Source organism: Lissotriton vulgaris, chromosome 10, assembly GCF_964263255.1.
Source record: "Lissotriton vulgaris chromosome 10, aLisVul1.2, whole genome shotgun sequence".
NCBI classification, from domain to species: Eukaryota; Metazoa; Chordata; class Amphibia; order Caudata; family Salamandridae; genus Lissotriton; species Lissotriton vulgaris.
In genome coordinates this window covers 1,044,037,027-1,044,052,984 of record NC_141698.1, presented here as the reverse complement: position 1 = coordinate 1,044,052,984, position 15,958 = coordinate 1,044,037,027, and the positions used below count along the sequence as shown (strand labels likewise).

The following is a 15,958-nucleotide window of genomic DNA, read 5'->3' as shown; positions in this document are numbered from 1 at the left end:
GATTTGTCCCAGAACTCCTGGAGCGTGTAAAGAACTGTGAGTTCTTAGTGACGTTATTATGTCCACCCTTACGTCAAACTCAGCACCTTCCAGGTATAAATATACCAGCATCTGCCTTAGCAAACACACAGTGGTTTTGGAACAGATCGACTACACTACTTGACTGACGCCCTGCTGTAGCGAGTGCCGAAGGAAGCTGACCCTCCAGCTGACGCACTGAGAGAGACGCTGTCTTTTCTCCTGCCGAGAAATCCAGCTCCAGTGTTTCCCTGCTACCCTTGCGGGTTACTGGGAGATCGAGTCCCGAGAGAGAGATACAAGACCTCCTTCATTCTATAACCAAGGTACGGAGCTGATTAGAACCTTAGAGAATTCTAGGATAGATTTTTGGCAGAAACTATTTAACTCCAGCTACACCTCACTTCTTCCCTTGTACTAGGCTTAGGTTAGGTACACCGGGGTAGGCGTATTTTAGATGCACCAGTTGAGTACTTTTAGTCATTATTTATCATTGTATGTATTTTATCTATGTTATGTATCTTATGGCTTAGAAACCACATAAATGCTTTTACAGTATTATTTCATAATACTCCTTTTACAGTACGCACTTTACTTCATAGCAAGTATTACGATTGTAGCAATTCACTTCTCTTGCATGAGAAAGAAGACTGCTCAATAAATAACCTTTTTATTGAAAACGCCCATCTCTCTATTTCTCTGCAAAAACCCTGGTGAAACGAAGCATGCACGATTGACTGAGTGAAATAGCCATCTATTGTTTCCACGACTCTGAAGATATATTTCTTATTCTTGGGGAACAAAGTTGTCATGTTTTATGGTTGTCAGAAACTAGTCAACTAGCAGCTTAGTGGAAGTAGTCATGCCGTATTTGGACTGCATTGGCTGTATCTAAATATGGTTATGATTCTTATGCCTATATAAGGATATGATAAGCTAAACCTATATAATGCCATGAATCGGGAAAATTACACTAGAGCCCTAGATACGTTTACAACAACTCTACCACTCTACCGCCCTCACTCTACCACTCTACCGCCCTCACGTTACCACCCTCACTCAACCACTCTACAGCCCCCACTCTAACACCCCCACTCTACCGCCCTCACTCTTCCACTCTACTGCCCCCACTCTACCGCCCTCACTCTACCGCCCTCACTCTACCGCCCTCACTCTACCGCCCTCACTCAACCACTCTACCGCCCTCACTCAACCACTCTACTGCCCTCACTCAACCACTCTACTGCCCTCACTCAACCACTCTACTGCTCTCACTCAACCACTCTACTGCCCTCACTCAACCACTCTACTGCCCTCAATCAACCACTCTACTGCCTTCAATCAACCACTCTACTGCCCTCACTCAACCACTCTACTGCCCTCACTCAACCACTCTACCGCCCTCACTCAACCACTCTACCGCACTCACTCAACCACTCTACCGCCCTCACTCAACCACTCTACTGCCCTCACTCAACCACTCTACAGCCCCCACTCTAACACAACCACTCTACAGCCCCCACTCTAACACCCCCACTCTACCGCCCTCACTCTTCCACTCTACCGCCCTCACTCTACCGCCCTCACTCTACCGCCCTCACTCTACTGCCCTCACTCAACCACTCTACTGCCCTCACTCAACCACTCTACTGCCCTCACTCAACCACTCTACTGCCCTCAATCAACCACTCTACTGCCCTCAATCAACCACTCTACTGCCCTCAATCAACCACTCTACTGCCCTCACTCAACCACTCTACCGCCCTCACTCAACCACTCTACCACTCTACCGCCCTCACTCAACCACTCTACCGCCCTCACTCAACCACTCTACTGCCCTCACTCAACCACTCTACAGCCTCCACTCTAACACAACCACTCTACAGCCCCCACTCTAACACAACCACTCTACAGCCCCCACTCTACCGCCCTCACTCTACCGCCCTCACTCTACTGCCCTCACTCAACCACTCTACTGCCCTCACTCAACCACTCTACTGCCCTCACTCAACCACTCTACTGCCCTCACTCAACCACTCTACTGCCCTCACTCAACCACTCTACTGCCCTCACTCAACCACTCTACTGCCTTCAATCAACCACTCTACCGCCCTCACTCAACCACTCTACCGCCCTCACTCAACCACTCTACTGCCCTCACTCAACCACTCTACTGCCCTCACTCAACCACTCTACTGCCCTCACTCAACCACTCTACTGCCCTCACTCAACCACTCTACCGCCCTCACTCAACCACTCTACCGCCCTCACTCAACCACTCTACCGCCCTCACTCAACCACTCTACCGCCCTCACTCAACCACTCTACCGCCCTCACTCAACCACTCTTCCGCCCTCACTCAACCACTCTTCCGCCCTCACTCACTCTTCCGCCCTCACTCACTCTACCGCCCTCACTCACTCTACCGCCCTCACTCACTCTACCGCCCTCACTCACTCTACCGCCCTCACTCACTCTACCGTCCTCACTCACTCTACCGTCCTCACTCACTCTACCGTCCTCACTCACTCTACCGTCCTCACTCACTCTACCGTCCTCACTCACTCTACCGTCCTCACTCACTCTACCGTCCTCACTCACTCTGACACCCTCCCTCACTCTATCTATAGCCCTCACTCACTCACTCAATCTATCTATCGCCCTCACTCTATTGCTCTCCCTTCCACCTGCCTCTTTCTCTAACTCTCTGTTCTATTCCACTGCCTCCTTTTTAACTCTTATCTTCTCCTGTGCTGATCTGCTGCTCTATTCCACCCGCCTCCCTTTTAACTCCCTGTTCTCTTCACCTGTGTTGATCTGCTGCTCTCTTCCACCCCACCTCCTTCTTTAACTTCCTGTTCTCTTCTCCTGTGCTGATCGGCTCCTCTCTTCCACCCGCCTCCTTCTTTAACTCCCTGTTCTGTTCTACGGTTCTGATCTGCTGCTCTCTTCCACCCGCCTCCCCTCTAACTCCATGTTCTCTTCTCCTGTGCTGATCTGCTCTTCTCTTCTCTTCCACCCGCCTCATTCTCCAACTCCTTGTTGCCTTCTCCTGTGCTAATCTGCTGCTCTCTTTTGCCCCACCTCCTTGTTCTCTTCTCCTGTGCTGATCTGCTGCTCTCTTCCACCCCACCTCCTCCTTTAACTCCCTGTTCTCTTCTCTTCTCCTGTGCTGATCTGCTACTCTCTTCCAACAGCCTCCTTCTATAACTCTCTGTGCTGATCTAGTGCTCTCTTCCACCCGCCCCCATCTCTAACTCCCTGTTCTCTTCTCCTGTGCTGATCTGCTGTTCTTTTCCACCTCCTCCTTCTGTAACTCCCTGTTCTCTTCTCCTGTGCTGATCTGCTTCTCTCATCTACCCACCTCCTTCTTTAACTCTCTGTTCTCTTCTCCCACTTCTCCCATGCTGTTCTGCTACTCTCTTCCACCCTGCCTCCTTCTCTAACTCCCTGTTCTCTTCTGCTGTGCTGATCTGCTGCTATCTTCCACATACATCCTTCTCTAACCGCACACACATACATACAACCACGCAAACACACACACACACAACCACACAAACACACAACCATACCACACACATAACCACACACACTACCAAACTCAACCACACACACAATCACACATACAGCCACACACACACAACCATACACACAACCACACACAACCACACACACAACCACACCCATCACCACACACACATCACCACACACATAACCACATACACACACAACCACACACACAACCCATACAATCACAACCACACACAACCACAACACACCCAACCCCACACACACAACCACACACCCACAACCACACACCCACACCCACAACCACACACCCACAACCACACACACAACCGCACATACCACCCACACACACAACCATACACACAAACAACCACACACAACCACACACCCACAACCACGCACATTTATCTATCGCCCAAACTCCATCTATCTGTCTATCTATTGACCACACTCGATATATCTGTCTATCGCCCATACTCCATCTATCTGTCTATCTATTGCACTCACTTTATCGCCATCACTCTATTTATCGCTCTCACTGTCTATCTATCTATCTTCTATCTATTGCACTCACTTTACCTATCTATCTATCGCCCTCCCTCTATCTATCGCACCAACACAGCATCACTCGGGGCACCACAGCATCACTCAGGGGCACCACAACATCACTCTGAGCTACCACAGCATCACTGAACGCCAGAGAATCACTCGTCGCCATCATATCACTCAGCGCCACCACAGCATCAATCTGTGCAACCATTCAACAACAACTGGTTCAAATATGTTTACTCAATCTTTCAAGCTTTATTACAAATGTCAGAAAAAGATGTTAATATTTCACTTCTGTTCTTGGATTTTCGTCACAATAAAATACACTGAACATAATCTTCACAAAAATTACAAGTATACCCAATGCATTCAAGAGTAAAACAATGTTCAGTGACATTCAGACAAATAAACGATGTACAAAGCGACAGATGTAGAAATCTCCAGTGGGAGAGTAGTCCAGTGGAGTCCTTTATTAAGTAAAACAGCCAGCTGGGGAACTTTGTACAATAATTGTTTATTGTCACTGAACATTGTTTTACTCTTGAATGCATTGGGTATACTTGTAATTCTTGTTATTTGGTAGTTTTTCTGCCAAACATTGAGTGGTTCTAGGGCTCCCCAATCACCCAGGTGCACCACCTTACATGCTAGTCATTATCAGTGTGTTCACTTTAGGTTGTGCACCCAGTGTCCTTTTCTGACTAAAAGCCTTCTGGTTCTTCTATAATCTTCACAAAAGTTATTTAGAACCGTTTAAGCTATTGTCATTATAAATTACAATACTTTTTATTTAAGTATTATTATTTTTTTAAAAATCAAAGCCATTGTTATTTGCAATATCGATACATCAACGTCACGTAAATACAAAACATGTTGCATTAGAAATGCCATAGGTGTCACATTTGCAAAAGTTAACAGTATTGGCATTGTGAATGACAAATGTATTAATTTCGCTATTTTCAAAACCAACACAAAGAAAAAATGTGTAATTTACAATACCAATAGCTCAAATTTTCCTAATGCGAGACCTATTGCATTGCAAATGCTTGTTGGAGTGAGCGCGCACATGATAACATGTAGGGGAGGGTTCTCAAGTGGCATCAGGTGACTTGTAGGTAGGCGCTCTCAAGCTTCATTACAGGTAACATCCTGGATTAGGAGTTGAACTGATTATACAATAACTTTCAGTACCAGATTACCCATATAAGCCCTGCTAGGATTGTTCACCTCTGACGTGTTGGGGCTCAGTGTGCAATTTGACAGCCCCCGACACACTCTTGTGATGTGCTTGCTTTGCATTACCGGATGTTGTAAGTACCAGATTGTGTCATCCTACAGTACCGTACCTCGCAATGTATGGAATGTGATATTACTATGTGCAACTGGCTAAATTCCTTGTATTGTTGTTTTTTTTAAATGCCAGAAAGAAAATATTTTTTTAAACAGATAAACTTCCGTGGTGTAGCTTAGTGGTGGCCCCTTGGTAGAGATTGATTTACAAAAATGAGGCTGAGGCAAAGAAAGAACGCATCTACCACATCAAGTTAATTCAATCAAACCTTTTGGTGCTTTTGACCTGGAAGAATAGCTTCTAATCCCCCAAACAGGAGTAAAACTCCATAATGTTATTTAAGAATTATCAGCACACAAATATATGATACATATCTCATTATAACATCTTATTAAGACATGGGATGCACAAACGTCTTGTATGCTCTTTATTTGTTTTGTTAAAAACGTATTCCTTTATTCTTGTCTTCTTAAAATCAGAATTGTTGTGTAGGTTAATGATCACCTTTAACTGATTGCTACATCCACAGTGACACTAATGCTGTGAACTTTGCTGAGACAGTATTTGTGTGTGTTAAAATTGCAAATCAGAGTAACAATACGGACAACAAATTTGCTTCAATATGTTGAATAATATTTAATTTTCTCGTTGCATTATTTTGTGAATCTAGCCACACAATTCGGTCTCCCACTGCCAGATAATTACAGTGGCCCTACCAATAGCCCTTTGTCAAATGTGGACCTTCTACTCAAACATCTCAGAGTAAGACAAATCAATTTCCCATGGCTGTTGCTCAATGGACACCTGCCAGCTTGAAAATCAGGTGGATCGCAGCAAAGCTCTCTACTTTGTGGTTTAAATCTCTTTATTGAAGATTTCAACATGGTAAACATTTAAGTCATATGTCCTGCATCCGCAAGAGGCTTATATACTTTGTCTAACATCCCTGGAGCGGGTCGATAATTTCTAGAAAGGAAGGGGATCCTCTATAAAGGTTGTCCCGCTTGGGCCCTCTCCAAAAATAGCCAGTATTTTTCCGATTCTGCGCTGGCCCACTCTACGAACATCCTTAGCTGCTGTGTGGCTTGGTAGTATTGTTTTAGGTCTGGAATACCCAGCCGGCCTTTGAGCGGGTTGCGATAGGCAATATACCTACGGAGGTGAGGGCGTTTATCTGCCCAGATAAAGCGATTCACCTCAACTTAGAGGGAATGGAGCGTGCCCCAGGAGGTTTCACTGGGAGGGCTTGAAACACATTAAATCCGGGGGAGAGCCATCTCACCCGGAGTTGCAATTCTCCCTAACCAAGATAGGGAGTAGTGTCGCCAGCGGCCGAGGTCTCCGCAAACTTGGTGAGTCAGGGCGCTGTAATTGAGAGAGGCCGTCGCAAGAATCGTGGGGGCTTGCTAGATGTGTTGTGGCCCAACAGAGGGGGAACTTCTGCTTGAGAGAGTTCAGTGTTGGGGGCTGCAGAGTTAGGTTCAAGGCCTGTGATTTGTGAATATTCATTTTAAAGCCAGATGCCTGGCCAAACAAATCCAGCTCCTCCAGGAAAGCCTTTAGTGAGATAGAGGGATTTTCCAGGGTCACTAAAATATTGTCTGCATACAAACTGATTTTGTGGTAGTCTCCGTCAAATTTGATCGGACTCTATGAGCCATGGGTTCCATATATAATGCGAAAAGTAATGGAGACAGGGGAGAGCCCTGTCTGGTGCCCCTGGAGATTAGAAAGGGTGTGGATGTGTGCCCGTTGATCCGAATTGTGGCGGCAGGGTGATCATAAGCGCTAAATATCCAACTTCTAAGCCTATCCCGAGGCCAAAGTGTTCTACTATGGCATTGAGGTATGGCCAGTGCACTCTGTTGAATGCCTTTTGAGCATCTACTGCTAGAAGCAATAGCTCTGGCGTATGTCTTTGCACTTTCTGTATTAAGTGGAGGATCTTACGCGTGTTGTCTCCACATTGACGTTGTGTGACTAAACCGGACTGATTCGGGTCAATTAGCCCCGGGAGAAGCGGGCTCAGGCGGGATGCCAGGATGCCCGTACAGATTTTAAGATCTACATTTAATAGTGAGATCGGCCTGTATGTACGGGCATTGCGTTTTGTCTTTCGCCGGCTTCGGGATCAGCACTATTGGTGCTGCCTGCATGGAGGGTGGGAAGGGCTTCCGAACTCCCCGGTTCATTAAATAGCCGCGTGAGGATGGGTGCTAGGGTTTTGCAGAAGGTCTTGAAAAATATAGCCGGAAAGCTATCTGGGCCAGAGGATTTAGAAGGCAAGCGATGCCAGATATGACTTCCTCGATTTGGATAGGTCTGTCTAGGCCGTCCCTCAGATCCGCTGTGAGGGCAGACGTGTGCTCGTCCCCCGGATAGGCCTGAATGTTTCCCAGTGGAAGTCCCTGAGCTTTGTAAAGTTCCCGATAATATTGTCAGAAGGTCTCCGCAATCTGGGGGTCCTCCGTCTGAATTTGTCCTCTATAATCCAAAAACCTCCTGGATTCTGTGTTCCTGTCTTTGGGCTTGTAATCTATTAGCATGGAGACGCCAGCACCTGCCCCTCCCCCCAACGTCGAATCCGTGTTCAAGACGGCTTTGCAGCGTATTCCGCTCTATCTGTATCTAGGCCAGCCAACAGGGCTCTGGCGGCAGGCTCTCTACTTTAAAACAAAAACTTAAAAGAGTGTTTGTCTCACTTAACTAGTCTTCTTGAAATATTTAGAACAGATCTTCAGTGACCCTGTCCACTTGTTGGAAATGTTTTATGTGTGCCATAATACTTGAACCCAGTTCAACACAAGGTATATTTACACTTCTAACTGCTTCCAGACCTTTTTAGCATTTTCCCCTACACCTACCTGGTAATCTTACAGACGTGAGCAAAATCCACTGGTTTCATTGTAGCATTGCAAGCCGGAGCTCCATAATAGCAAAATGTCCCAAAAGGCAAACAAAGCTTCAAGACTAGAAGTAACATCCTCAACTAGGCTCCAGGAGTTATAGTCTGTGACAGGCCACCACAGTCATGCAATACCCCACCACAATTTAAATGGAAAATGAGATGCCCAATTAATGTCTTTAATTTCTTTCCCTTCCTCAAGTTGTAAACAACTTAAAGTGATAGTTTATGGAAATGTTCTCTGATGTGACAGCAGGCTTTCCATATGAAAACCTAGGCTCCCTTTTGAAAATGCAATCTATCAAACTTCATTCCAAAGATAATATTTATCTTCTCTAATTCCACAGATTCGTGTGGGAGAAAGTACCAAGCTCCTCTAGATTTCCTGGGAGATCAGAAATCTTAGACAGACACCTTGCAATGAGAAGTAATCTCTTGAGAATTGCAATTGTTTATACCGTTTGTCCAGGAAGGCTAAAGCAAAATTGATTCCCTATATGACCCTTATCATAAGGTACCTGACCTAATTTTTAAACCGAGCAATATAATATCTATTGAATTACTGCATTACTAAAAATATACTGGGGTTATGGATTATAAATTGTATAGGTACAAACATTCTCATTTGGATCCATAAAATTGTATGGACAACCTGAAGTTGCACATAATTTAGAGAAGGATATGTATGAAATATCATGCAAAGCCCAGTGCCAACATAGTCCTGTGACACAGCAGGGTGAACTAATAGACACTTAATTAGGAGTGAAGTCCATGCCATTTTAAAGAGACTACAATATATAGGCTGGTTTATCAACACTAACAAAAGCAGAGACTAAAAGATATGGCAACCAAAAACCAAACTTGGAAAATGAAAAAAACACGAGTTTCATTTATGAACAGTTAATTTACCTGTGTCTGCAAATAGACAAAATGGAACTACTTTCTCTTCCTTGCTGTCTTTTAACAGAGCTTCAGCAATACAATGAGACAGTTTCTTGAGATCAGGTAAATTTTCAAATCCCATTCTGATGTTCACATACAAAGTTCCTAGTTTAATCCAGTCTGCCTGTTCTTTACAGTGCTGTTAAAACATTAAAATACAGTCAGCCAATCCTTAATTCCATTTTTATTACAAATCAAAAAATTATGTATGCACAACAAATGCATCATAAAAAGTTAAAAGACCGTAAGCAACTCAATATAGAAGAAAAATGTCAATTTACATAGTGAATGACATTACATGCTGATTGGCGGACATAACCATTTGCAAAGCAATTCTGTTACAGTATGCAATAAGGCCCTATTTAAAAACTATCTGAATTGACTAATATCTCGAAGTGCATAAGTCTGAATGCTATTATCAGCAAAATCTCACTGCATTCGGTATCTAAAAGGCAGTTTCAATAAAGACCAATTTTATAGCAAAAACGACGATTCAGAACTCCGATAAGTCAAGAGAATAGTGTAATTTTCAAATATAAGCAACGTAAGAAGAGGCACAAGTGAATTCTACGAGCATAACAAGGTGATTCTTGAGCTTATAAATTGGTGCCTGAATAATATTTTTTTTCTTTTTGATAAAGATATTTTTAAACAAGTGAGGGGTGTGGTGATGGGGGCTTACTTCTCCCCCAGCTATGCATGCTTTCATGTTGGCTGGTGGGAGGAGCAGGTCCTCAAGACCACCCATCAGGTGCTCTTTGAATCCCACGTTGTAACATACTTAAGGTACATTGACGATGTTTTTATATTATGGAGGGGAAGTGAAAATGAAGCACATGGCTTCATAGATGATATGAATAACAATTCTTTAAATCTTAAATTCACTTCCCAGATCCATAAAAGTCTGATGGATTTCTTAGATGTAAGGTTATATGTCAATGATGTTAAAATTGAAAGTACGTTATACAGAAAACCAACTTCTGGTAATATTACATTACATGCGACAAGCTCACACCCTAAACACCTCATTGCTAGCATACCGTATGGAGAGATCTTAAGATTAAAAAGTATATGCAGCAATGAGGTGGCTTTCAAAAAAATGCCAATCTGATCTGGTGAATAGATTGCAAGCCAGAGGGTATTCAGATAAAATGATTGGAGATGTTATAAGGAAGGCCAACACACGATCTAGAACAAGCCTCTTTGATGATCAAAACAATGAGGAAGAAAATGTATCTACAACTGCATCTAGAAATATGAACACCCCCAGACTAATTACAACATATAATAGGGAGGAGCGTAAAATAAGATCCATCATTAATAAACATTGGCCAATACTACTCACAGATAATACTCTTCGAAATAGATTGGCAGAAACTCCAGTAATAACATTTAGACGTGGGAGTACTATGGGTACTATTTTAGACAAAGCCTCACCAGAAACTAGGAAGGCAGCCTCTTGGCTACAACCTGCAAAGGGATTTAGAAAGTGTGCAACCTGCAGAGAATGCAAGTATAGCCTTAACACGACTCATTATTCCATCCCTTTCAGTGAAACACCGACTCCTATTCAAGGTTCTTACCATTGTAAAACTGAATATGCTGTTTGTCCTGACGTGCACACGTGGCCTTAACTACATTGGTAGTACGAAGCTGCAGGTGCATGTCAGGATATTACAGCATATAAGGGCCATTCTCCACAGTGATCCAGCATATCCTGTGGCACGACATTTTAAGCGAGCTCATGCTAAATTGCTTTTCCTATTATGTCATCAATGCCGTCGAAAAATCTAGAAGAGGAGGCGACTAGAAACAAAAATCATTCTCGAGTTCGACAGTAAATGGCCCAATGGTTTAAATACTACAGAAGACATGCATAACTTTTTATGAGCATGATGGCGGTTTTTAATACTCATTGATATCTTCTGTATACTTATGAATTGTGAAGCATCCTGTAAATTATGATGAATTTTGATCCCTTTTTCCCCCATGATCTGATTTTAGTAGAACAAGATTTTTTTTATGCAAACTAATGCTTTTTAATGTCTTAATAGTATTCTGTCCGGTTGTGGTCATTTTACTGTTATTAATATAATAGCTTTTAGATGTTTGCATTATTATTGTACTTTATCAGATCATTTTGTATATAATTATATGTCCTTTATTTAGCCTTTTAAATTTTCATTTTTTGCACACTTTGCACCTATTTGCACAAAAAATCATGATAAAAAAATGTGTTAAACAAATTATAATTTTGCACATATGCAGTTTAAAACATGGCCGCATATGGATTTATCCTATGATACATTGTTTTATATGACTACTATTGGATGCATTCAGTGGATTTATCCAGGTATATATATTTTTATCCTACGTGTCAGCGAATATTTTGCACACATTAATAATTTTTTTAAATTATGTGTATAGAATATGTGACGTTCAGATAATACAATAATGAATGCTTAGAGATTTGTTTACATTTACAAATGCCGTATAAATGTAGTCTTGTTTCTCTGACTATGGCCATGTGACCTGTGATGGTGGTCAAGGGTGTGTGTCCACTTTAGAACTAAAAACAAAGATGGCATGTATTCAGATTACACGTGAGCAAGGGCTTGTAGCTCGAAACGCGTTGTGTTGGGTTGAAAATAAATAAAGATCTTGCCTGAGTTCCTGAGGGGTCTGTTGTGCCTCCTTTTTCGCCGCATGGGAGTCGGAAGTTGTGGGAGCAGTCGATTGTGTCATATCGCGCTGTAGCAACTTGTAACCCTTTATTGAAAGCAACCCGGCATTCCTTTTCCAAGCCTCATATGAAAAGCCCTACGCGTTGTCAGGGTGACAAGTTGCTACAGCGCGATATGAACCGGACTCTCTCCAAACTCACCAACTGGTGGTCAACAAGATCAATTTAACACACTACTGATGGCAGAAGCACACAAGGGAAATACTTCAAGTTCCAGCATGCCTTTCCTTGATTGCACCGGAGCAAGCTCACCTGGGGGCAGGAAATTGACATTTAAATGAGCTGACTTGGCGACCCCGTGATTCTGCAGGCAATCAGTGAACCAGCCCGTGAACAAGGTGCAGTAAGCACTGAAACGCGTAGGGCTTTTCATATGAGGTTTGAAAAAGGAATGCCGGTTTGCTTTAAATAAAGGACTTTATCGACAATGATGGAATCCTGCTTGTCACTGTGTGCGTCACCAAGTAAGGGCTACAACAGTTGAATATATATAGATATATATATATATATATATACATATATATATATATATATTTTTACTACTGGACTTGGGTACAGTGAAAAGTCTTTTTATGAACCCATTTTTCACTTTCTTCAACCCAAGTTGATCACAGATGCCCCAAAAACCAGCACCATAATGTGCACCGCAGCAACATTTGGTCTTATAGATTTCCAGTAGCTCTTTAATAGGTTTGCTGCTCAGTCTGGTTGCAAAGCCTATGACTGCTTCAGTACTCCTGACTACTGCAGCAGCCCTGCCGGCTTTCAACGTACTCCAGGTCAACCTATTATTGAACCACACTCCCAAATAGAGATACGATGGGACTTTACTAACCTTGGTCCCATTAACAAAGAAAGTACTGCAGGCCCTGGCACGACGGCCAAAAACCATAGCGTGTTTTAGACTGATTAACTAGTAAATCTAGGCTAGACCTAAACATACAGAATTGGTCTGGCAATTGCTGCCGTCCACTAGCGGTACTTGCCATCAAAATAGTATCATCGGTGCAAGCCAAAGCCAGTATGTACGCCTAACTACATTAAGACAGTCAGTATTGGAATTCAACAAGTGGCTCTCTAAATCATTAACATATAAAAAAAAATGGGGCCAACACGCAACCCTGATGCACGCCACGTTAGACTCTGAAAGTTTCTGTAGTTTCTTCGGCTGGGCTACATCTCACACTGGCAGTGACCTCCATATGAAGCTCCCTCAAGAAATCTATTATAGTGGACTCAACACCAATGTCAACAATTATTACCCAGAGCTTCAACTTATTGAACGAGTCAAAGGCCGAGCTCAAGTCCATGTAAACTATGTAGAGTTTGCCCCACCCCGGCCTAAGATTACCTGTTTATTAATATTTACAAGTTGAGCCATTGCTCTACGGTCCCCAAGCCAACACAAAACCAAACTGGAGGTCAGAGAGGACGCTGTTGTCATTCACCCGCGTTTGCAGACGGTCCACTATGACCCTACCCATTACCTTAGCTGTTGAGTTTATTAACTAAATAGGTTGGTAGCACTTCGGGTTGCCCTTAGATCCTGTTTAAAGATTGGTACTATTGGCGCAAATGACCATGTCTTTGGGGGGACCGATATGAAGTGCAGCCTTGAGGATATTAGTCAAGAGGTGAGCCCACAGTGTTAAGATGGCCCCAAAGAGATTCACATGGCTGTTTTCTGGCCAATAGTGAACCCTTGTGGCCCCTTCTACAGGAGCGTACATTTTCCAAATCTCTTGGTGTTTCTTTAAGTGACTTCAAGGTTGTGGGCTTTAGCGCAGGTGGTATTGAACCACTTAGTCCGCCTAATACAATCAGTCTTGGGACTGAAGGTGGGCATTTCGCATGCTACCCCACAGGTTTCGTCAAAATGATTTATTATTTTAGAACCTCTGCCCGCGCTCTCCTCCAAACATATCATGAAATTGCTATAAGAGGCAGTAATCAGATGCAAGAAAGATATCTTTATCTACTTAGCTCCAACTTACAATCACCCCCTTATTAGGAGCAAAGGATAGCGGTAGTGGAAAAGGGTGGCCTAGGTCCTGCTTTTTCCCCATATGCAGCACCACTTATTGTAACTGAGAACAGTCTATGGTCACTCAGGGGGGAGTCCACAACCTATAACTCCCCAGCCATGTTCTTAAATTATGTGAGAACAATATCAAATCAATACGACTAAAATTATCACGCCTCACAAATGAAAGTGTCCCAACTAGACCACTGTTGGAGGATTTGAAAGCGAAATTCAGATTGCGCCTCATTAAGACCAAATTAAGAGCCTCCCCCAAATTAGTGTGGCAGAAATGTGGAAAGGGATCTCAGTCAATGGCCAGTAAGTCACAGGATTTTGGGAGAGTTGTGTAGTGTTTAACCTTGAAATCCCCCATTCAGACAACTGCCCTTCAGATTGGTCAAAGTAAGCTCTATATCATCCTGCAAAAGTTTCACAATAACACAGTTATTGGCATCAAACACATTGTTATAAAAGTTCACTAACAGTATATGTTCAATGTCACATTTCAAGAGGATGATCTGGAAGGGCGGCGAAACCAGATTGGTCCAACTGGTACAACCTGGGAAGGTAAGGGCCATCATAGTTGCTGGACTCCTTTAGCCCTGTTGAATAAGTTACTTACTTTTGGTAACATTGTATCTGGTACAAACACATTTTGTTTGGAGTTTACTTACCTAAGAATTTCCCACAGTGGTCAGTCTGGATCTGGAGATTTTTCATTAGAAGTACCCTGTGCGTCGTTAGGTGGCATCAGTCGGCTCTGCATCTGATGTTGGCGTCATGCACGCCGGAAATGACGCTGCAGGACCTACACAGACACCACTCTGGCACGCGGATGTCAGTTCTTAAGACAAATTACCATGTCAGAATCGCAGAGCCATGAAAGACACTGACCACTGGTGCGTCAAAACCATGGTCCTTTGGAGGAGTCCCTATCCCTGGAAATCAGTTCGCAGAGCGGGGAGGATGGATGAGGGGGTAAGGAATCTTCAACTAGAATATTTCTCTACCAGATACATCGTTACTAAAGGTAAGTAACTTGTTCATCTGATAGAGACTACTAGTTGTAGATCCCTTACCTGAGAATAGATACCCAGCAATACCAACCCAGGAGGAGGGTCTCCGAACCATGATCACACAGGGAGGACATGGAGGACCAAACGTGCAAAGTATCCATCCCTCTGGACTTGGCTGCCCAGGCACTAGTGTCTGGTAAACATGTGCAGGAATGCCCATGTTGCCGCTTGACATATATCCAGGTCTAAGACTCAGCACTTTAACGATGTGGTTGCTGCTGTTGCTCTAGGAGAGTGAGCACATAGCTCCACAGGAGGTTCCTTCTCTGCCAATGTGTAGCACAATTTAATGCAGAGGACAACCATCGAGAGTTGGTCCTTTTCTATACTGCCCGACTTTTCTTGGCATCCACATCGCCAACAAAGAGTTTATCGTCCACCCGGAAGTTTTTGGTACGATCAAGATAGAAAGACAACGCACATTTTGGGTCAAGGCAATTGAGTCTCTCCTCTTCCTTGGAATGGATTTTCCAACATGAATGGATGTCACCATTTTAGGGAGGAACAAAACTTTTCTACGAAGCACCACTTTATCTGGATGGACAGATAGGGAGGCTTGGAATACTGAGCCCGGAGCTAGCTAACTCTGCGAGGCGAGGTGATGGCAATAAGGAGAGCAGTCTTAAGGGCTATAAGGCTGGGAGGGCAATTATGAAGGGAGCACACAAGAAAAGTCAAAAACAAATTTAAATCTCATTGGGGCATTATGAAAGGAGACAGAGAAAGCAAGTGAGTAAGGCCATTAGGAAACCTATTGACAATGGGAGATTTGAAAAAGAGGGCTGATCTGGAAGTCTAAAAAAAGGAAGAGATAGCTGAAAGATAACACTTAATGGTGCCCAAAGCAGAGCCTGCTGGGCCAAAGAAAGTATGAACAACAAAA

At 43.5% G+C, this 15,958-nt stretch overlaps 1 protein-coding gene across 1 annotated transcript in view; it reads right to left on the bottom strand.

Moving 5' to 3' along the window:
• Positions 1-15,958, bottom strand: part of TOPAZ1 (testis and ovary specific TOPAZ 1) — a 1,918,280-nt gene that overhangs the window by 550,610 nt on the left and 1,351,712 nt on the right. The window contains exon 14 of the mRNA XM_086942092.1: positions 9,201-9,372. Coding sequence (XP_086798218.1) covers positions 9,201-9,372 — 172 coding nt within the window. The remainder of the gene's footprint in view (positions 1-9,200; positions 9,373-15,958) is intronic.